Below are 21,140 nucleotides of genomic sequence, written 5' to 3'. Positions count from 1 at the left end.
ATAGCTAGCTAGCCATCTTGCAAACTAGCTGCTTTACTACACTGCAGAAGAGAATGCACTGACTAGCTATCAATTAGCTGGCTATATTAATCAATCAATTCTTATGCAGGCAACCTGGATGTCCCTTGCTTGAGCAATGGGTGTGAATGAGTTATGGTCCATCCTGGAACCAGTTAGGGAGTCAGTGCCTCTCTACAACCTCAGTGGCAAGACCCTGGCTGTAGATTTGAGTCTGTGGGTCTGTGAAGCCCAAGCAGTGAAAGAGATGGTGGGGAGAGTCCTCAAGCCTCACCTAAGGTGAGTCCTCTGACATGCAGTGGTCCCAGTACACTCTTTACAGGCATAAATGAGTAACATAATTACTATGATTTTTTTTTTTTTGTTGCTGTTGTCATTTGAGAAGAAGGACATCTCATGAGAATTTGCTCCAATTTGTAATAATCTGGCTGGTTAACCATGCTATTGTCACCATAGTTATACCTTTCTTCTTGTTGTAGAAATTTGTTTTTCAGAGTCTTATCTCTGACGCAAATGGGCATTAAGCTCATTTTTGTAATGGAAGGAGAAGCACCCAAAATAAAAGCCGAGACCATGTGCAAAAGGAATCAGCTGAGATTTGGGGCCTCAAAGAAGGTTGCCCCCAAAACAACAAAGACCAACAGATCCCACTTCAAGTCTGTCCTTAAAGAGGTTAGAGTGCCGTTTTAGGGTATTTATCATTTATAAACTATCTGACTGTATTAGATGACTCCTCAGAGGAGTTAGGAGAAATTCTGAATCAAACATTGTTCTCCACAGTGTGCGGAAATGCTGGACTGTCTGGGCATTCCGTGGGTCACTGCAGCAGGAGAGGCCGAAGCCATGTGTGCCTACTTGGACTCTGTCGGAGTTGTTGATGGGTGCATCACTAATGACGGCGATGCCTTTCTCTATGGAGCTCAGACAGTTTACCGAAATTTCAACATGAACACCAAGGTAATGTTTTTCACTAACTTCAGTTTGACTTCCAGAGTATGGACCTGGGTGAAATCTAGCACTTAGTGTTTGATCTGATGATTCATTGAATTCAGAGGTGTGATGTTCTTTCAGGTCATTGGTAGTCACTGTGAGTAAGGTTGTAAAATGTATTTTCAGTTAAGTTGCTTTTAGGGATTGTTGTTTGGGTAAACACACCATTTAAGCACACCAAAAATAGGTGGATTCATATTTTAGACAAAAAAGCCAGTCAGTCAGTAAAGTGAGGTAAAAATGAAAGTCTATCTTTCATGTAAGCGTTTAATAATTTATTTAACAAATGTATATACATTCTATTATTTAGTTTCATAATAAGTGTTTCATAACTAAACGCTAGTATTGACGTTTAGTTTAGCTTCATGTAATGCTCAAAACACCATCATTTGTTGAGTGCTGCTTAATGCAGAGCACAAAGGGTTCGGCCTGTCCAATGACAACAAAGCAGCAAAGAGTCCTGAACTCAGACTGGTTCACCCATTCCACCACCTTTCTCCAGAGCATACATTTATGACTGGTAGGATACAGAGTCCCTGTACCCTCTCTCATTGCTCTGTGATAGGCTGTCATTACCATGTGTCATCATAACATATATATGAAATATGTGATGGGGAAAAAGGCAGTTCAAAGAGTCTATCTTGATCGCCTTTTGCAAGGAGTCTGGAGTTCATGCTGATGTTTCCATTCAGTGTAACGTTTTTTCTGGGCGCTATACCAAATAAAGGTTAATTGATTAACTGTATCTAGTAGATAGATGCAACACTTTCACCATGTCCCATCTCTACTTTAGGTACATGGTGCTTTTACCAGTTAACAAACAGGGACAGCAAGACCACAGCAGTTTGCACATCATACCTATAGATTCTCCAGAGAACAGGGAACTGCAAAGGTGTTTTCAAAATTATTTGTATTGTCCTATTCTGAAATGAAGACAGTATTAACTTGAAAAAAAATTTTTTGAAGGTGGACTGGACGTGAATCACTTGCAAGTGGTTGCAAAGTGCTCTTACTCATCCCATGACACTACACTAAATTTTAACAGAAGGAAAAGATTTGTTTTCTCGTTTCCACTGGCAACTGAATATTACAAATTAATTTTAGTGTACCCTTTAAACCCATGCATGAGAACATGAATTTTACAATATTACATATTCTTTTATATTCATTATATTATTGTTTGCATTTGCATAAATATACATTTCATGTTGCGGTAAAATACGAAACTCATCAAGCCAGTAATTTTATTATTTTTGTAATTAAACTTTTGACAACATAGATCACATTAAAATCACCCACTAAAATCATTACTGACCTTTTACAAAAAGAATTGAAAATGTAACTTTATTTTATTGTACTCCTGCACAGGGTCCTCTCGTCACACCTCTCTTAGCAGCTAGTGATTCCTCAGGCGCCTGCGAGTTGATAGGGTGATGTCAGTGGCATAGCACCTATCCTTCAATTAGCAGCCACTTCACTGTAGTGTAATGTGGAACTTTTTGTGTGAAAATTGGTCATGTTTGGTCATTTTGTGTGTATCTGAAGATTGCATTTACATCAGCCTGTTGACCAACACAGTGCAGATTGTGTCATTGTGAGATGCACCTACTGTAAAGTTGGCAATCAAAAAAGTTGGGTGAAAAAGGAGGAAAATGCAAAGGACATCCATCTTTGTTTTCGTTCAACCACCTAATACACAACAACACTGTCTAATTTTAGGATCCCCAGGTGGATTGCTATCAGATGCCCAAAGTCCGATCGGAGCTTCACCTGGAACGAGAGACTCTTGTGGGTCTAGCAGTTCTTCTTGGTTGTGACTACCTTCCCAAGGTATGAAGCCACATTCTGCTGTTTTTAAATTTTCTGGAAAAAAACTGGGCATCAATAAAAATGAAAACATCTTTGATCTAAAGCTTTGTGTTTCTCTCCTTCAGGGTGTATCAGGTGTTGGAAAAGAACAAACTCTAAAGCTGATAAAGACTCTACAAGGCCAAACACTTCTGCAAAAGTAAGAACAGAAAGTTCCAAATTATACCAACTGTTCCATGTACATTTGAAGTGAAAACCAAAAAAAAAAAATCACAGTGACAACACATGCATTTTATTTAAGATAAAAAAAAAGCAGCTGACAACACACTTACAGAGGCTTCTCATCCTTGTGCTGTAATTCCAGGTTCGTTCAGTGGCAGAGTGAGGGTCAGGAAATGAAGAAACAAACTGTGAAAAAGGTCACTCACTGCCTTGTATGTCGCCATCCTGGTGAGTTTACCCCCAATAAACCTTTCGCACTGATTTCTCACTGATAAAGGGTGTGAAGTTTAGAGGTGAAGGGCAATATCTGAAATTTTCCTTATCAAAAAAAAACTGATCCACAGATTTGCTTTCAATCCCCTATGTATATCAGCGTGGTCTTGTAATTCTCTTGAAAAAAACTGTGCTGCTAATGATAAATAAATGTTGTGTTTTACCAAAGAAATTCTGTTTCATGAAAACAGGGCTTTTCTACATTTCCTTATGTCTCTTAAAGGGTTCTTATGTAATTGTGTGTTCAGTCTGGCCTGGGATATATTTTCAATGAAAAATGTCATGAGCCAGTTACACATGCATTGATTGCGAATCTGAAAAATTAATGCTACTTCAATGCCTTGAACACCTTTAAATGGATGTATCTTTATATGTATGAATAAAATACCTTTAGTGTAGTCTCACCTTGTTCCAGACCTGCTGGGGAGACAACAAGCGCCTTGTACTGGAGTGTTATAAGACCCTTACTCTTGTTAAGTTTCTCAAAGGCATGTTACGTGCTCACTCTTGTTGCTGCTCACATATGCTACCCCGCCATCAGGTTTTCCTTGAACCCAAACTTTCATTTGGCTGGATTCATCATTCTTTCATATCTGATCAGGCTCTGCAAAGACTCACGAGCGCAGTGGATGCACGTTATGTGGGAGCAAGCGGTTCTGTGAGCCCCAGGACTATGATTACTCCTGTCCCTGCGACTGGCATCGGACAGAAGGAGCACAGCAGACCGGCTCGGTGGAGGCGGGCATTAAAAGGTGAGTTTTCTACCTGATAAAAGTATCCCAATGCTCCAAAGAAAAAGTGATCTAACATGCTGGCAATACACAAATTTGGGTACAGTATGCTTCTACCACATATGTGGTGACATATAAACACATTGCAGGTGGTAGCAAATGAAGATGTCACTGGACATTATGTGGAAGAGGAGAGTGTTCTTATTTTATTGATGTACTAATGATATTGGGTCACAGTGTATATCATTGACTTCGTCCTACTCACAGCAAACTTTATTGATGACTATTTTTGTGGCCTAATTTTTTTTCTCTCAACAGGAAAACTTTAGCAAGCGAAGGATTCCCTTTCACAGAGGTAATGATCAGTATTTTGGAAATCTGGCAAAATTTAAAAAAAAAAAGTTTTGACTTGTTTTCGCTGTTAATTTTGTGTTTCAGATAATCAATGAATTCCTTGTATCCAAGGACAAACCGATTCAAAATGTCACAAGACGAAAACCAAACCTTTTGCTGATGCAGGTATTCCAGTCTATGTATATATTTATATAGCAGTTGATTTTTTTAGTCTGTCACCGTCAGCTAATGACTTTATGCTTAAGATAAAAAGAGAGATTTTTATACAAATTTAAATACAGGTACACAGTTGAGTAGCACCTCCTTATTTTACAGTAGTATAATTTTCCTACATTAAAAAAGGTCTTTAGATGTTTTCATCTCATCCTTTAGAACTTTGCTTTTAAAAAAATGGAGTGGCCAAAATCCTACACCAGTGAGAAGGTCCTAGTTCTGATGACCTATACAGAGATGATGAACAGACAATGTGGGAGAGGAAACGCCACACAGATACAGCCAGTACGGTATGAAGCTTCAACCAGTATGTCTAATATTTGTCATTATCACTTTGAATATGCATGTATACTTCATGTTCAGATGGGTGTTCTGTATAAAAGAATAAAGAGATGTGGAGCATAGTCTGTTTAAATAACTTCCACTTTGAGTAATTCCTAGAATTTAATAATACTGTGCTGTACTGTTTTTTTTTTTTTTACTTAAAAATGTTTTCCTTAAACAGAATATACAAGCCTCGTGTAAGGAATGGAATTGCAAGCTTTGAGGTCATCTGGAAGAAACCTGGTCAGAAAACCCTTCTGTCTTTAGTTTTTATTTGTAGCTAACAAACTGGTGTCGATAGACAGCATACTTTAATGTCTAAATTGAATACTCTTGAATTACTGTTTGAATTACATGTATGTGTAATTGTGTCTTAAGAAAATGTTGAAAATTTCAAGAAACACGTCATCTTATGAAATATGACCCTCAGTCCACTATAGGGTCATTCTTTGTGAAGAATGACCCTTGTGCATGCTGTGACCACCTATTTCTAAATTAAAGTAGCATCAATTTTTACACCAGAGATGCAGACTTATGAAGTGTATTCCTTGTGGAAGTTGTTGCCAGTCTCCATGTGGTCTGTTGGAGTCTCGTTGTGAGATTGAATAAATGACGGGGGAGAGGTGACAGATCGGTCCCAGGACCAGGAGGTGACAAGTCTGCTTCCTCTCCACACTGGGAAACTGTCAAACACCCCCAACACCCCACCATGCTCAGCTCTGCTTCTAAGCCAGCTGAGATATGGATAAGATATTTTTCTCCACAGATGGTTTTCATTGCTATTGGGTAGATAACCTTTTCAAGGAGTAGACTGAAATATGTGTTTATCCTAAAAAGTATTTCAGAAATACAACCTTTGACTTTTAAATGGATTAATTATCTCTTTTTGAAAAGTAGTACATTTTTTGCCACAGTGGTGCCTATTCTAGCTCAACTCTGTGGTTTACAGGATTGTCATTTCCCTTACAGATCACTACGTGTATGCAGATGATCATCCGATAGAATGCCAAGACGTGGTCAGAACGGTGGAGGAGGAGTCGTTATTCCGAGCTGCATACCCAGACATTGTGGACCTGTTCCTGAAGGAGAGGGAAGAGGCTGAGGAAAACAAGCGCAAAAGTACGGTTTTTACACTCTCTTCCATTTAGAGGAAAACAAGCACAGAAGTATGGTTTTTACACGCACTTCCATTTAGAGGAAACAGCAGCCAACACCCAGCAGGCTTTGCAAGCCCCATTAAAGCTCTTTAGGTGATTTTGATCAAAGGCTCCACGTTTTGCGACATTCTGAGGACTTCAGTACCTTGACACTTCGAAATGCATGATTGCCAGTGAAGTCACTCACTTAAAAGGCTTTGATTAAGAAGAGGTGGCACATATAGCTCCTGTCGGTAGCAGCCTGTTTCAGACTTGGTCCTCCATTTCCAAGTTTACTACAAAGTATCAAATTGACAGTTACATTCAATTAAATTACAGTTTTAGCTTTAATAAGCATTGGAGTTGGTTTTGCAAAAAAGTTGTAACAGCTGTTTGACTAAGGACAAGGTTTACACTACTTGCACTGGACTGTCTCTTGACTCTTATTCTTTTCACTCATTGCAGAAAAGAAACAGACCAAAAGAAAGGAAAAGAAACCAGATGACCCTGATGGGGTTTCGGATCTTTTTTCTCAATTGACGATTTGCAGTTCCTCCATCGAAGAAGTGAGAACATCTGCCGTTGTTGCATCAACAATCCCCACAGTTACTACTACTGACAACAGAAATGCCCAGAAACCGCTGGATTTCCCACAGTCCTCTGTTCAACACAAAGAGGACAATGAAAATCCCAAAGAGTTGAGGGGTCCACAGGGAATTTGTATCAAAGAGGTGCTGTCTCCTGTTTTCTCGTTGCAATCTCCAGTGCCTGCACCCTCTCCCTCTGCATCCTCCCCCTCGGTGTCGGCAGTGATTGAAGAGCTACACTTGAGTGACATTGACTGGGAGGCCATGTCTTTCAGCTCCGTTCCATCTCCCCGAGTCCAAAACACTGAATGTACAGCGCCTGCTCCTGCTGACCCCCTAACACCTGTCAAAGGCTGTAGTGACACTAATAAGGTGAAGCTTACAGCCGCTGACACAGGAGCATCGGCTGGAATTGAACCTACAGTCTTGCACACCATGAGATTCCCAGCACCACAAGCTACAGTGACTCTGACGAAGTGTTCACTGAGGGAGAGAGTTCTTGCAAAGAACACCATTGTGTCTAACAACACTCATACTGGCACAGAGGCAACACACATGGATCAGTCAAAGTCCTTAAATCCCCTTGAATGTACCTCTGCCAACAGTAGAGGTCCAAATACACCTCCTAAAAACAGCAGTAAAGCTATTCTGTTACAGGAACCACAATTGCCTGTCAGAAAACCATCACCAGTTCGTTGTCAGAAAGCCTCTGTTAAACAAACATCAGATGGCCCCACCTCGAAAACAGACACAATCCTCCAAACACTGAAAGTTAAAGGCTCTAAAGCAGCACAACATTTAGCAGAACAAAAGTTTGTAAAAGCAAACAGAGTTCCTAATGTGCTGCCTCAGCGAAGTAGTAGTGATCCAAGTGGTCAGGCTGATCATAAAGGCAGGAGGATGCAGGCTGTAAAGAAGAGTGTCTGTGCTAGTGTGTGTTCTTCAAGTGAGAACAGTGATGCAGAGAATGTACAGATGGGAGAACAGAGAAAGACAGTCAAGTCTAAAGCTAGAAAAAGGTGTCCATACCTCTATGATTATAATCTGAAGCCAACCAAAACTAACTCACTAAGGACAGTATCAACCACTGCAGGCTGTGACTCACAGCCTTTGGCCTCAGAAAAAGACAAGGGCAGATGTGCACCAGTTGAGTCAAGGGGTTGGGTAGCAGTTGGTGGTGACGATGTGTTTATTCAAAACCCTGTTTCTAGTTCACAGGCAAACACAAGCAAAGGAGATGACTCTGTAATTTCTATTGATAGCCCACTGCCTTTAGCAGAAAGGCTTAAACTCAAGTTTAAGTAATGGAGATCAAAAATGGGTCTCCGATGTCTACTACAGGATAACCATTTGTAGAGTTAAAATTTTAATTGTGTTTTTATGTCATGCCGTGCTGTATCAATTAAAGCTTTTGCATTAGGAATTACACAGAATATTCAATTATTTGAGTATTTAACCATGAGTATACAGATTGTTTATTTAAATTAGTATTCAAATGTTTGTTTATGAAGAATGAGATAAATCCATCTTTGTTCTCTCATCAGCATGTATGGGGACTGTAAGGACCCCTGCACAAAGTAAAAAATCATTGATGATGCAGCTTTTTCTGGCTGAAAGTGTGAGTTAATTGGGGATCTTGGGGATTAATTGGGGATCTGCAATTAGTCATTACATAGAAATAACCATTTTCATGCAGTGCTTGAGAGAATATTCTGTAGAAATATGAAATATTGAGAGCCATATTATGTAATAAATTGAAAAGCGTTGACCTTAGCTATGCAGCACTGTAAGCAGGTCGGTGGGCATTATTGTAATTTCATATATTATTACAAAACTAATTCGACAATGATATAAATCAGACTCAGAATTACTCCTTTAGTTGCTCTACATGTGAAGCATTGGAGATGAAAGTCTCATCAGTGTCCTAATGTCACAGTTAAAAGTGTTGCTTCCCATGCTAAAGTGTAAGGATTTTCACCGTCACTGTTTTATCAGTAGCGCTGAGGTTATAACTAGTTCGTGTCGGAATCCCTTGATCAATGGTGACGCAATACACACCTAATTTGACATGAAAGAGCTGCTTTTAACTGACGCGTTCGTATAAAAAACATCAAAAAGAATGCATAAGCTATTTTCTAAGCATAATGTACGTATGTGAATCCTTGACAATCAACTGGATATAAAAATTGTGTCGCCGTTTGAATTTGGACAGTTGTGCAATCCAATCTTGACGTCAATCCTGTCGGTAGTGTGTACTTTCAACATCTTCACGTTGAATAACATTTTTAACGTCTACTCCACTGTTAGTGCTTCAAAATACAGAAATTCGCAATTCAGCCGTTCTAGTCAACAATTTTAATATGAGAAACAACTGATATCTCAAAGTGGTTATAAAAGTCTGAATTATTGCGATAGCCTGCAATTATAACGTCTTTTTAAAAATCATACTGGCTGTTGGGGGGAATTGCGCGTCTCCTTTTAACAAAACGGACTGAGTCGCCTATTTCTTATCTATACAGCTATTGGCTGTGAACGGCAAAATGCTTCATACATCGACCGACTATTAACAAACGAGGTATAAGCGTTAGACACATATAAAAGTGGACGTATCCACGCCATTACAGCTTTTATTTTGTTTGATTTGTAGATCTCTTTAATCCCACGTGGATATACAATGTTAAATTAGCTATGATCATATCCCAGTTTCACTGTTTATTGCACTCTATACATAAACAAAGCAGCCCACTGACTCACACCTACGTCATGGTCAGTGTGTGGCATACGCGGCCTATTCTGCTCGTAATTATATATCCAAAGCCCAGGTGTATTAGCTCATTTTCTTCATTAGTCTGTTCACATCAGGCTGATAATTACAGTCATGCCGACTTAAAAAGCTATTTCTACAAAAGTGAACGTAATTATTTTTCTTTCTATTACACATTAGCCGTCTATTTAAGGCCATTCGCGTCTCGGTGATAACGAACGCAGTCTTTCAGGAATGTTGCATTTTAGCACTTGAGTTTTCTTTGAACTTTCCCTCGAGCTGTGAACCCATAAACTTCAGGAGCACTCCGCCGGTATAAAGTGCTCTCTTTCGACGGCTTTTCCTCAGACCACCGGAATACTTCGGAATGGATAACCTGTCTGGTGATATCATTCATTTGGAGGGGGATTTTGACATGGTAGTTTCAAAGATACTCTCAAACTGGGACTGCTGGACCCATAAGAAGCCTTTTGAAGATGGCCAGGATTCACCTCAGTGCGCGTCTCCTGAGTCATCGCTCGATTCAATGTGCTCTTCACCAGAAACACCAACGAGCTCAAGTGGATGCAATACATTTTTGAATTTCCCGTGTCCCCAGCAAAAGCACAGTTCCACGTCGCCCAAGAAGCCGCCCAAGCCAAAGATGTCCACCAAGCGACGCATGAAGGCGAGTGAGAGGGAGAAGATGCGGATGAGAAGCTTGGCAGATGCTCTTCACCAGCTCCGTGATTACCTGCCTCCGGACTACAGCCAGAGGGGTCAACCTTTAACAAAAATCCAAACTCTGAAATACACCATCCAATATATCAATGAACTTTCTGACCTTCTCAGTAGTACGTAATTATTTACGTAAACCACATTTACGCAGAGACTTGGAATTCAGCGAGGAGAGAACTACGTAATGCTGATGCACAGAGATGGATGGAGTTCAGTGTAATATTGCTGCTTTTGAACCTGAACGGACAGTTTCCATCTGACGGAATTCGTTTAGTATAATAATATGTGTTTTAATCGTTCTTGATTATGCCTACTTCAAACTTCAGTTTTGTCTTCCTTTGCCTAATGTATATAATTGATTTGCTTGAATGGCACTTGAAAGGTGTGTCGGAATAGTTTATATAGGCTAGCGTGTTAACCATTTTGCAATAAACAAGCCAAATAAAATATGTTTTAACATTATAATTATTTTATCTTATTTTTGTTACATATTACCACTATGTCACTCCATAATCTCAGCCGACGTACTATACAGAAAATTGGGCTGAAACCCAAGTTTAATAACAGGTTGATCAGCAGCCAGTAGTTATCCAGTCGCTTTGAATAAGTGACTGCAACATGTCGTAGCTCAAGGTAAATAATTTGAATTCGTAAGTACCCAGGTTTAAAAGAGCATAAGCAATTGTATTTAAAACGCGCTCATATTTTACTTTGTCAGATAGTATCTTTGCCCTAATCTGTTCCTCCAGGCTGCTTCAATTTAAATACATCACCAAACCATAGCCCAGCCCCACCCCAATAAAAGGTTCTCTTTATCTCGCAGACAATTTCAGAAATAAATATTTCAGTTGTATGCCATTAAATCGTTAATCTGACCGAAAAGATAGAGGTTATGTGATTATCCCCTTGTGATATAGGATATGGCATATTGCATGCATTTGTGTTTGCGTAGTAGGTCTATTGTACCACAACAATTCATTCAGGGCATTGATGAAAGTTGCTGTATTTTATTACAGGCGACATGCTGTTACCGACAGGGCAAATTATACGCCGCAAATGACATCTGTCTGGCTTTAGGTAGAGATTACCCGAGCCTACACTTTTCAAGATTCTCTTTGCATTCACATTACTGTATCTCTGTCCCTTCCGATGGGCACCTCCTTGGCTGTCACACATAGGATTATTTTCTATCCAAACATGGGTTCGAGGAGAGACCTTTCATCCCACCAATAAGACTCCAAAAATTGCAGTGGGGGCGCCACATAAATTCTCATAGGCCAACCAAGAGAACTGCTTCGTTTCCTGTGGGCGGAGATTTCCCCCCAGCTACAATGTATCCTTGACAAAGAAATCTGAGCACTGGATGTTTCGGGCTGGACACGCCGCCATTTCAAAGCGAACGGAGGCTGGGTGAAGTGTTGCCTGTTTTCTATTTGTTTTACTTTTTATTACATTTATTTTACCGATTACTAAGTGGGCCGACTCATTTTGTTATTCCTATCCATTTTACATCGCATCGCCTTTGGGAACTTTTCTTAGTTCTGCCAGTGAGGTAATGTTAAGTCATTCCAGCATTTTGAATTTATGTTTATCAGTTCTTGGTAGCAAGCTAATGTTATTATAAATGAGCCGTTTGCTATTTTCCATCGGGTCTGTCTCGCTGTATTGGACAAACTGTTGGGTAAATAAATGAAGTCATAACGGTTCTGTCTAAAGAAAATTCTGATATTCTTTTGTCGAATTGTCTTGGCATGGGGATGGGCGAGACATTTTGTCTATAGCATGCTTAGTACAGTCGAAAGCTAAGCGCACATATATGGGGCCGCCGTCTAGACAGTGTGAAATATTTGCTCCATCATAAATGCATGTTTCTTAAATATGGTAATAGAACTGAGTAGCATCGGGATGAGGAAAGTCATGTAGCTGGCGACGTCGCTAGTTGAAATTAGGAGAGCAAATACCCGTGAAAGCATCCGGATTAAATTATGTGATTAATTTGCACTGAAATAACCATCACCCCAAAACTGGAATACAGTAGGTTCTAATATGAGTTTAGTGTGATGTATACAGATTTCTGCGGCCTATTTTTCCACTTAACTTGATTTTATTTATGTAAACAAAGTACAATCTAATCGTGCATTTCATATTTATGTGACTTTCTCGCTGCTTTGAGGCTGACAAACCATCCGTGGGAAAACAACCCAATGCTATTTTGTTTTCGTGCTGTACTATGATTGGTTCTATCACAGGGAAAAAAATCTTAATTATTGTAACTGTTTGCAGTCGATGTTAAATGCTTAAAAAAACCACCTGCATTTGTTCTGAAGCCTTAACATACATTTATTACAGCAATGAAATCGAGACCGAACGTTGCCACCGTGAGAAAGTGCTTTCCACAGATAGTGGTGCTGAAACGTCCCTGTACGTTTGTCACGAAGATTTTTAATTTTGGGGTTTATTGCTCAGATTCCATGGTCACATAAGATTTTACTCAGAACTGAATCAGGCTGTAAAGGACAGGCTATATAACCAACTCATCTGACCTGATTTGATTCTGAGAAATTAGATAAGAAATTTAATTGATTTAAATAAATTGTTGGACCGAGAGTACTCAGCGTTTCAGGCAAGCCAGTGTAAATTCCAACACAATTAACTATTTCAGAGAGTTTAAGTATTATTATTTTTCAGTATTTCGTTAAATTACTGCTTTAATGAATTAGACTGTTCTGATATCAGTCTTTTTAAACGGTATGCATAACGATGTTACGTGCGTTATGAGTAGGGAGCGATTAAGTAAAACTGGCTCACAGTAAGATTTTTCTTCCAGATTCCATCAAGACAGGGAAAGTACTGACACACAAATCTTTATAAAACACTGCACATATCTCTTACTTGGCAGAGTCCAATTGGCATCCCAAGCAGCAGTTAAATTCTTTGCTGCAGATTGGTATGCGCCTTTGTGCTTCAGGCGTCTTGTATGACTTTCAGCTGTGGTAGCCTCCTATAGTACCGTATTGCTGTTCATTTGGCAAAGGTGCAGGCCTTACATTTTACAGTAGGCTCCAGCTGCCTGTGAGCTATTAATATTCAGCTGGTAGGTGGGCATTGACCGGCTTGGTCTCTAGCTACACAGCTCACAACTCATGCTGGTATTCATCGGCTCAGGTATTTCTCTGGTCAGACGTGTTTTGTTTTCATAGCGCCTGTGATAAACTAAAACGTTAATCTGAGTTTTAGTTTTGAATAATGCCGGCTCAGACATTGTTTAGTGCGAGATTTTTAATATAATAAACTATACATATTTGGAAGCATAAAATAATTATATTAATTTTATGCTATGTTTGAAGTTTGCCATGTTGCAAATATTATGCACAGACTCTACACAGTGCTTGTTTTCAGTTTTTTTGCTTGTGTGTGTGTGTGCACGTGCATGTGCACACGTGTGTGTGGTTGAGGAAGGGGAGCACATTTGGCATATGGCTTCAAAAACATATATATATATTTTTTGTCTTAAACTGTCTTGTTTTTTTATGGGCATGAGGGGTTTATGGGCACGCATTTTCAGGAATGTAAATCGTGTTTGTCAGTGTGGTGTCGGCATGTTTTTTCATTCTTTGGGTAATTCATAACATGTCCAGTCTATTGACCATTTCCTGCATTGTTAGGAAAAAGTGTTAGTTAGTTAACACTAAGATGTCATTTCCTTATGTAATAAGAACCTTTTTTGACTATGTTGCTACATCCATATTATAACTGTAAGATTTATTTTATAGATTTATATATCCAAAATCAAGATAAAAAATTTAGAGATGAACCAAATCCTGTCAAATGAAAAACATTAATATGCTAACAGTGATGACACTGAAAGATTCAAGCTCAAGAAGACATTTGTACTTTGCATGCTTGGATACTTTGCCCTTGGGTGTAAAGCTTAATTTAAAATCATCCAGCTTCCAGAAAATTCAGCTTGTTTTATTTTCCTTCAAGTCTGTACAGTCCAGCTGTGTACATGCTATAACGCTTGTTCAGCTGTGACATGAAATATAAATTGTGTAAAATGAGAAATGGGTTATGATTTTATGCTTGTTTGCTGTATGGTTCCTGATTTTTCTTCTAGAATAAGCATACTTAAAGGTCAGGAGTATGTAATTATTCATGCTTTTTGCACAGCAGTTTGTTACATTGAAGTCTCTATGATTCTTTCAAAGAGACAGTTGTAAATATCATTGCCATGTCACAGTACATATTATCAAATAAGGGAGTTAGTTTTTTTGGTCTGAGTTCTTCTTTTCATTCTGATTTTTTGCTTTTCTGAAAAGGTTTTTAATCTCACAAACACACACACACACACACACACACACACATACACACATATACACACACACACACATACACAAAGCATTTCTGCTTCTCCATTGGTTAAGTCACTTGACATCTTATAGCAGCTGGACTTGATGACATCTGTATCTGATGTGTGGAAAATATCTCTACCATTCAACTTCTGGAGCGCTTCTTTGCTCCATCAGGTTGATTCACCCTTGCTTCCCTGCTTGAAAACCTATGGCACAGCCCTTGTGTCTGTGACCTTGCTTCAAAAGGCAAGATATAAAACAATGAGCGTGTTTTCTTGCCAGGATATAGCAGAGTGGATGAATCAATACTGAAAAAGGGTTGAGGCCTGTCATGCAAGATACTTGGCTCGCCAATGTTGGGATTAGCTCTGATAGTGTAACCTGTATTAGGGGGTCAAGTGATGAACTCCCAGGTAGTATCAGAGGATATATGCGAGAACAATGGGTTCTATGGCAGAATTTCTTAGGGATTCATGTAACTTGATTTAATCAGAGTGTGCCTTCACGCTCTAGTAAATATGGATGACTAGATTGGTTTTTCTGTGGTCGGACATAGACTGGCTAGAGCAATATAAATTGTCCTGTGGGAGCCTGACTATTGTAGATGCTCAACTGTGTTCTGTTGAATATTATATCAGATGGACGTCGACACAGAGCAGGTGATGGACCACACAGAGACCCCTCAGGCCTCCACAGAAGGAGAGATATCAGACAGCAAAGCCAGGTCAGTAATGTGCGGGTCAAATGGTATGAATGACACAGTAATGTTGGGATGAATAAAGTGACAATGTTGTCTATTTTTTTCTCCCATTTCCCACAGGGGCAGAGGGTTTAAAGGACGCGGTCGAGGGGGCCGGGTAGGCAGAGGTGGACGTGGTGGTAGGGGCATGATGATGAAAGGATATGGCCCCCCTGGGCGGGGCAGGGGTAGAGGCAGAGACGGGGCCATGAATGGGTTTGGACCTGGAAGGTACCGTTCACATTAATAAATGAATAAAATGAATACAATGAATAAAAATAAGACTGTCAAACTAAAGCTGTGAAGTTATGAATGTTCTAAGCAGCTAACTACTGCACTGGCCCCTGAACAATGCGGTCCTGATTTCAAGATGATCACATTTTAAAAGAAGAGAATTTTAGAATATAACAAAAAATGCAGCTTCTCTGACCTATAATCATAATACAACTTCAGTAATCAGGTGAGGGAATAAATGTTTTTTTTTCTGAGGGAATATGCTACCTAAACTGTTCAAATGTCTTTTACAATCAATTGTAAAAAAAAAAAAAGTGCCGTTTGTTAAAACATTTCACGCATGATGCAATAGTCTCACATGGTTTTAAACGACACCAGTTTTTTTTTTTTAGCAGTACGACAGCTGTTGGTGTCTTTCTTTCAGTAATTAACATGATCTTCATTCCTCTGGTCTGTCCTCACTTCTCAACAGGCATAATGGTCCATCTGCAAGCAGAGAGAGACAGCTAAATGCCCATTGGAATCTGTATCTGAGATTCCAATGGCCATGGAGTCGTTAATGGAATCTCGATAGAATTTGAAAATAGCTTGTTGTATTGCTTTGTGAAAAAAAAAGCAACTGTTCTCTGTAGATTACTACTTTAGTAAAGCTGAGGGACAAAATATATATTTATAAAATTAAGGTTTAATTATCCTGAATTTGCATCATAATTCCACCACAATCCGGTGGATGCTTGTCTATATTTGGAACCACTCTTTGAATATAGTTATCACATGTTGGGATTATCCATTTTCCTACTCCTGTGCCCCTGAAGCAGCTGCTGAATGGGCACTTAATGCACTGGCCATCACTTTGGCCAATGGTCACATCTTTCACCGCTCAGCTTTAGATTTAGCTCTTTTGCGTTTTTTCTGTCTATGGAAAAAAGTTATATATTTGGACCACTATGGCAATGTTGTTGGTGTTGGACAGATTTCCTTATTGTTAGTCTAACATTCAGCATATCTGTTTATTGAAAGCATGTGCACATACCTTGTGTTTGATTATAAGGCCTATTTTGTAAGTCCTGTTGCCGTACATCTTTCCTGTGTCCATGCAGACGAGGAATGGGGAGGATGCGGCCATACCCTGACCTCCGAGGCCGACGGGGCCTTAGGGGCGGGCCTATGGGAATGGGCCCCCCTCCACCCCCACCGATGCACATGAGAGGACCCTACCCACCCATGCACAGGTAGGCCCTATGCATTACCACCAAAACGATGGCCGGTCCTGCAAGGCTGTCATTAGTATGTCATGAGCCTGCCCATGCCGATACATCACATTGTTCTACACATCATGAAGCCAAATGAAGTACCTAAGCATCATAATCAATAATTCACAAGTTAATTTTTCAAATCCAAGGTCCTGCCACCTCAAGGGAAGAGAATGTCTCCGTTCATAATAGGCAACAACTAAAATGGGGCTGGTCATGCTTTTGTCGCCTTTGGAATGTCACCTCTGTGTTTAAGAAGTGGTGGCAGTGTCTGTCTCTTTAGGTTTTTAAACCTTTCTAATGTTAAGGAAATTATACATATTATATGCAGCATGTAACATACACAGGGGTTTAGCCCCACAGTATATAAAGGTGAAGAGTTTGTCGCTTGTGACATAATCTGTGTATTGTAGATGATGTCTGTAAAGTTGACCATTTTTGTCCTTTTAGGCATGGCCCCCCTCCTCCGCCGCCTCCAGGGCACCCTGGTTTTAGGGGGCGCCCCCCACACCCCCGTGGTAGAGGGATGCACCCAGGTCCACACCGACACTTCCACCCTAGAGGGTAAGGCTAACTCTTGCACTCCCCTATATCTGCATCTGTAATACCAAACATCTGGCAAACATCCTTTATTTTCACTCCCTATGATTTTACAAACTCTTTTTTTGATAAAAACTTGTCAACTGTCCCACTGAAGTAACAGTAAGGTTAATCATTAATGAGCCTCAAGTGACATATAAAGTAAATTAGTTGAGGAGCAAAAAGCGAGAGAAGCCACCGTTTTTCATGTTGGAAGCAGGAGTTTGAGTACTGCATGAGTCTTGTTGTGAAAACAATAAAATGCAATTGCTTGTCGTTGGCACAGACGTGGAGCTAATTGACCTGTATGGGGGAAAAAAAGGATCAGATCAGTACTGAACAGGTCGATGAGTCTCGTGGCAGAGCAGCAGAATCCAATGTGTGGTTTTATCCCTTTACACAGCTTCCACAATGGACCCGCCTCTCTTCCGCCTCACCCCCCGCCTGGCAGAGGCCAGCGCTGGCCGGGGCCCCCAGGTGGCCGGCGCTTTTAAAGCAGCCTACTGTTAATACTGAGTGCTTTCATAGCGGGGCCTCGCAGGGCACCCAAGGGCCCGCGTACACGTACAACAAGATGCCTCAATTAGGGCCTCCAAAAACGTTGAACTCCTTCAAATTCCCTCTAGCCAAATATTTCGATCTTATTTTGGAGGACTACAAAAAAAAAGAAAGAAATGGGGGGCCCCTCACATTCAAAGGGCCCCAGGGGACAAAAGTGTGGATGCTTTGACAGCCTCATTCACAAGATGCACCCATTTCTGTTAGAAGAGAAAGATCTCACTCTTGAGACTTTAAAAAAAAAGTTTTTTTATGAAGAGAGAAGATTCTTTAAAAAAATAGGGATTGAAAATATTTTTCCTAAAGGGACAAAAAAATGTGTTGACTGATAAGTCCCGGAGAGTCCTGTCCTGGGTTTTGTGTGATTCTAAAGAAATTTTTTTGCCCCAGAAGTCAACGCTTACAAGTACAAACAGACAAGGGAGAGTGAGAGAGAAAGAAAGAGAAAGAGAGAGACGACAGCACAACAGCCCTCACGCACCAGTGTTAGTTCTGTATTCCATGACTCCTTGGACCTCCCCAACTTTTCCATTTGTTACGTAAATATAGTTTTAAAAATATCACTCTATCAAAGCAACAGCAGAAGCTGTAAAGACTCTTACACACTAAAAATGACATTAGAAAAGACTACATGTCAAGTGTTATGATCCGTCAAAGTAACATAAAGAGTTTTAATATCCTTAATGTGCAGCTATTTTAAGTTAATAAATATTGTTGTTTTAGAACAATTTATGTTTGTGTGCTATAATCTATTGTGGAATGGATTCTTTTCAAATCAATGGATATTCATGGATATTGAAAAAATACAACAGACTATACATATATATTTGCATTTACATATAAAAGCAAATTACAAAAGAAGTAATTGCTTTAATTTAGTATGAAATCCTATACACTGTGTTTAGTTTTGAAGTGTTATACCTTTCTATAATGTAACTGATATAAGTTATGTGGATTTGTGAATGTACATTTGAAAAACAAAAACTTAACAGCTCTGGCATAGTCATGAAGGAAAAAATAAAATTAAAATAAACTGTGAACTGTTCCATTTTATTGTTTTTTAAATTAAACTTGCTAATGTTTTTTCTTCTTCAGCTGGACTTAATTAACATGTCAGCTTACAATTTAACTGTAATTTGAGAATATGAATACACTTGAATGTACTGTATATATGTGTATTTATACCTCCAGTTATATGGTCACAGTACTATTCAGATAATAAGAAATATATCTGAAATGCACAACTGCACATTATCACTATTACAACTGTTAAAATACTATTGTTGTGATCATCATCACTTTTGTATTTATTAAGAACACTGTTGTTTCACAGTATTGCTATATTGTAAATATTTTATAAGATAAGATAATTGTCATAGCCATATTTGATATATTCATTTAAGTTGGAGGACCAAGAATCCTTTGGGAAATCCACTTGCTGTCTTGTAGGGTCTACAGTTTGGAAATGATCATGACCTAAAAAGATACTTGTTACTTACGCTGAGGGCTGAAACCTACATAAGAGCTATCAGTTACCAAGGAAACACTGTATGTGGAAATGTGGGTCCATCAGAAGAAATCACATTGATTTATTGAACCCAGCAGGAGAGTAAAAATATTTCAGAGGCATCACTCCTATGAATAAAATAATTCCTCACTGTCTGTACCACTCACTCTAGAATGTCAAGGGGCATCGTTGTACTGGCAGGGCATTCATTTTACAGATGATTCTTTTCCTATTTCAGGTTGATTTTAAGATGTAACTTGCTACAGGGGTATTGGAGATGACCTCATGCAATCTCTGACTTCCAGTCATCTCTATAAGTTGGTTTCTGCAGGAGAAAAGACCTCATTTGAAAGACTTTATTGCACAAACACCTCCTATGCCTCATCATTTCAGTGACTTAAATCTGATTGCTTTGGGTGGTGGGGCTCTGGCCTGATAAAATATATGATTTTTATTCCAATTTCCTACCAATCAACTGCATGATCATGCATGTAAAGGTGCAATACCTCCAGTCAGGTTGTACACACACAGGTGAGGAATGGAATAATTGCATTATTAATTTATGTATTGATTTGGGTGGTTCCATAATTGCCCTTATTAATCATCTTCAGTCAATGAGATGAAGAGTATATTTTAGGAATATCTTTGCTTGATTTATCAAATTGCTGTTTCCATGCAATTTGGAGACTAAAAAATGCATCTCAACATCTGTTTACCTGTTGGTTTTATCTATTTACAATGGGTCCTCCCATAGTTTTGCTAGAGTGAATAAAAAGGTAACATTAAATTTGTTTTGAAAGTATGGCAAAGCACGATTCATGATTCATTATACTGATTTTGATATTTGCTTCATACAAATGAATGTGCTTTGGTACATTTTTGGTAGACGGTACATCTAGCAGCACACAAGTTGTGTGTATCAGTTGTTTTTTGTGCTATCAGACTGTTATTTTACCATAAATTAAGCATGAGACAGAATCCAAGAATGTATAATAAATGAAAAATGAAAGTTATCAAAAAAACTATCTAACACATTGTGTGGGATGGCAAACTGAGCTGGCCTTAGCTTAAACATTGTGGCTGTGCATGTGTATACACACTCCTGGCCTGATGTCACTGAAACATACTGTCTACAGCTGCAGAAATATATTTTACCAACAGTGAGCAGCATGGAAATGCTTAACTTCATCTTTTCTATAATAAAAGCAATATGGATATTCCATATTTAAAAGCTGAAAGTCCAGGACCACCAATATTGAAGATGCATTTTTAGCTGTGGTGTAATACAAATTTGTCTGTGCACTTAATGCCTCTGTAGTGAGTAACCTTCCAAATAAAGCACTGAAGAAACACTCACCAGGTGTTGCACCTTTCGCAAATATGACTTTGTTTTACTCCAAGTGAATGCATTCTTCTGCCACATGTGAAACTGAAGTCCGCCTGGTGCTCTAACGGTGAAAGATTGACTGTTGTTGTCTCCTGAAGGGGAACATAGTCACCCTTTCGAAGCCGGCAGGAGACGGCTGCAGACCCCTCCCCCTCCCCCCAAGAAGCGTGCAGTGGGCCCCGCGGCCAAGGTGAGCCTACTTTTGTGTCCCGATTTCCAGCTCTCTGACTCCTAGGGGTTTCCTATCACAGGCAGGCACTGAGAGGGAAGGGGAGCCCCTGGTAACATGGAGGTGAGATGAAGCAGCCAGCCAGATGTGATCTTTTATTTTTATTTTATCCCTCTGAATTTCCCTTATACACCTGAGCAGATTTCTCACAGGTGTGTAATGTG

General features: G+C 39.4%; 3 protein-coding genes across 3 annotated transcripts; all 3 read left to right on the top strand.

The window, feature by feature from the left end:
- The first annotated feature begins 136 nt into the window (after nucleotides 1-136).
- Nucleotides 137-7,962, top strand: LOC118792452 (flap endonuclease GEN homolog 1). Its single transcript, XM_036550306.1, has 13 exons — nucleotides 137-297; nucleotides 498-690; nucleotides 799-975; nucleotides 2,728-2,838; nucleotides 2,943-3,016; nucleotides 3,182-3,267; nucleotides 3,914-4,064; nucleotides 4,362-4,398; nucleotides 4,482-4,562; nucleotides 4,770-4,900; nucleotides 5,116-5,177; nucleotides 5,904-6,053; nucleotides 6,536-7,962. Exons 1-13 carry the CDS (start codon nucleotides 137-139, stop codon nucleotides 7,960-7,962), a joined length of 2,841 nt encoding a protein of 946 aa, XP_036406199.1.
- Nucleotides 7,963-9,788: 1,826 nt separating this feature from the next.
- msgn1 (mesogenin 1) lies at nucleotides 9,789-10,262 on the top strand. Its single transcript, XM_036550305.1, has one exon. It carries the CDS (start codon nucleotides 9,789-9,791, stop codon nucleotides 10,260-10,262), a length of 474 nt encoding a protein of 157 aa, XP_036406198.1.
- A 1,252-nt stretch (nucleotides 10,263-11,514) lies between these two features.
- On the top strand, nucleotides 11,515-18,539 carry si:ch211-51e12.7 (uncharacterized protein LOC336335 homolog). The gene is made up of 7 exons (XM_036549185.1): nucleotides 11,515-11,548; nucleotides 11,678-11,690; nucleotides 15,129-15,214; nucleotides 15,311-15,460; nucleotides 16,564-16,695; nucleotides 17,167-17,280; nucleotides 17,699-18,539. The coding sequence occupies exons 3-7, from the start codon at nucleotides 15,129-15,131 to the stop codon at nucleotides 17,787-17,789; spliced, it is 573 nt and encodes a 190-aa protein (XP_036405078.1). The 5' UTR covers nucleotides 11,515-11,548; nucleotides 11,678-11,690; the 3' UTR covers nucleotides 17,790-18,539.
- The last annotated feature ends 2,601 nt before the right edge of the window (nucleotides 18,540-21,140 follow it).

Source organism: Megalops cyprinoides, chromosome 17 (assembly GCF_013368585.1).
Source record: "Megalops cyprinoides isolate fMegCyp1 chromosome 17, fMegCyp1.pri, whole genome shotgun sequence".
Lineage (NCBI taxonomy): Eukaryota > Metazoa > Chordata > Actinopteri > Elopiformes > Megalopidae > Megalops > Megalops cyprinoides.
This window is presented reverse-complemented; position numbering and strand designations above follow the sequence as displayed.

Bases quoted from the DNA above. Each gene is read 5' to 3' on its own strand.
- LOC118792452 (XM_036550306.1), top strand. From the start codon at position 137: ATGGGTGTGAATGAGTTATGGTCCATCCTGGAACCAGTTAGGGAGTCA. The intron at 976-2,727 runs GTAATGTTTTTC...GTCTAATTTTAG, and splicing joins ATTTCAACATGAACACCAAG to GATCCCCAGGTGGATTGCTA. The intron at 4,563-4,769 runs GTATTCCAGTCT...CTCATCCTTTAG, and splicing joins CAAACCTTTTGCTGATGCAG to AACTTTGCTTTTAAAAAAAT.
- msgn1 (XM_036550305.1), top strand. From the start codon at position 9,789: ATGGATAACCTGTCTGGTGATATCATTCATTTGGAGGGGGATTTTGAC.
- si:ch211-51e12.7 (XM_036549185.1), top strand. From the start codon at position 15,129: ATGGACGTCGACACAGAGCAGGTGATGGACCACACAGAGACCCCTCAG. The intron at 15,215-15,310 runs GTCAGTAATGTG...CATTTCCCACAG, and splicing joins ATATCAGACAGCAAAGCCAG to GGGCAGAGGGTTTAAAGGAC. The intron at 16,696-17,166 runs GTAGGCCCTATG...TTGTCCTTTTAG, and splicing joins CCCTACCCACCCATGCACAG to GCATGGCCCCCCTCCTCCGC.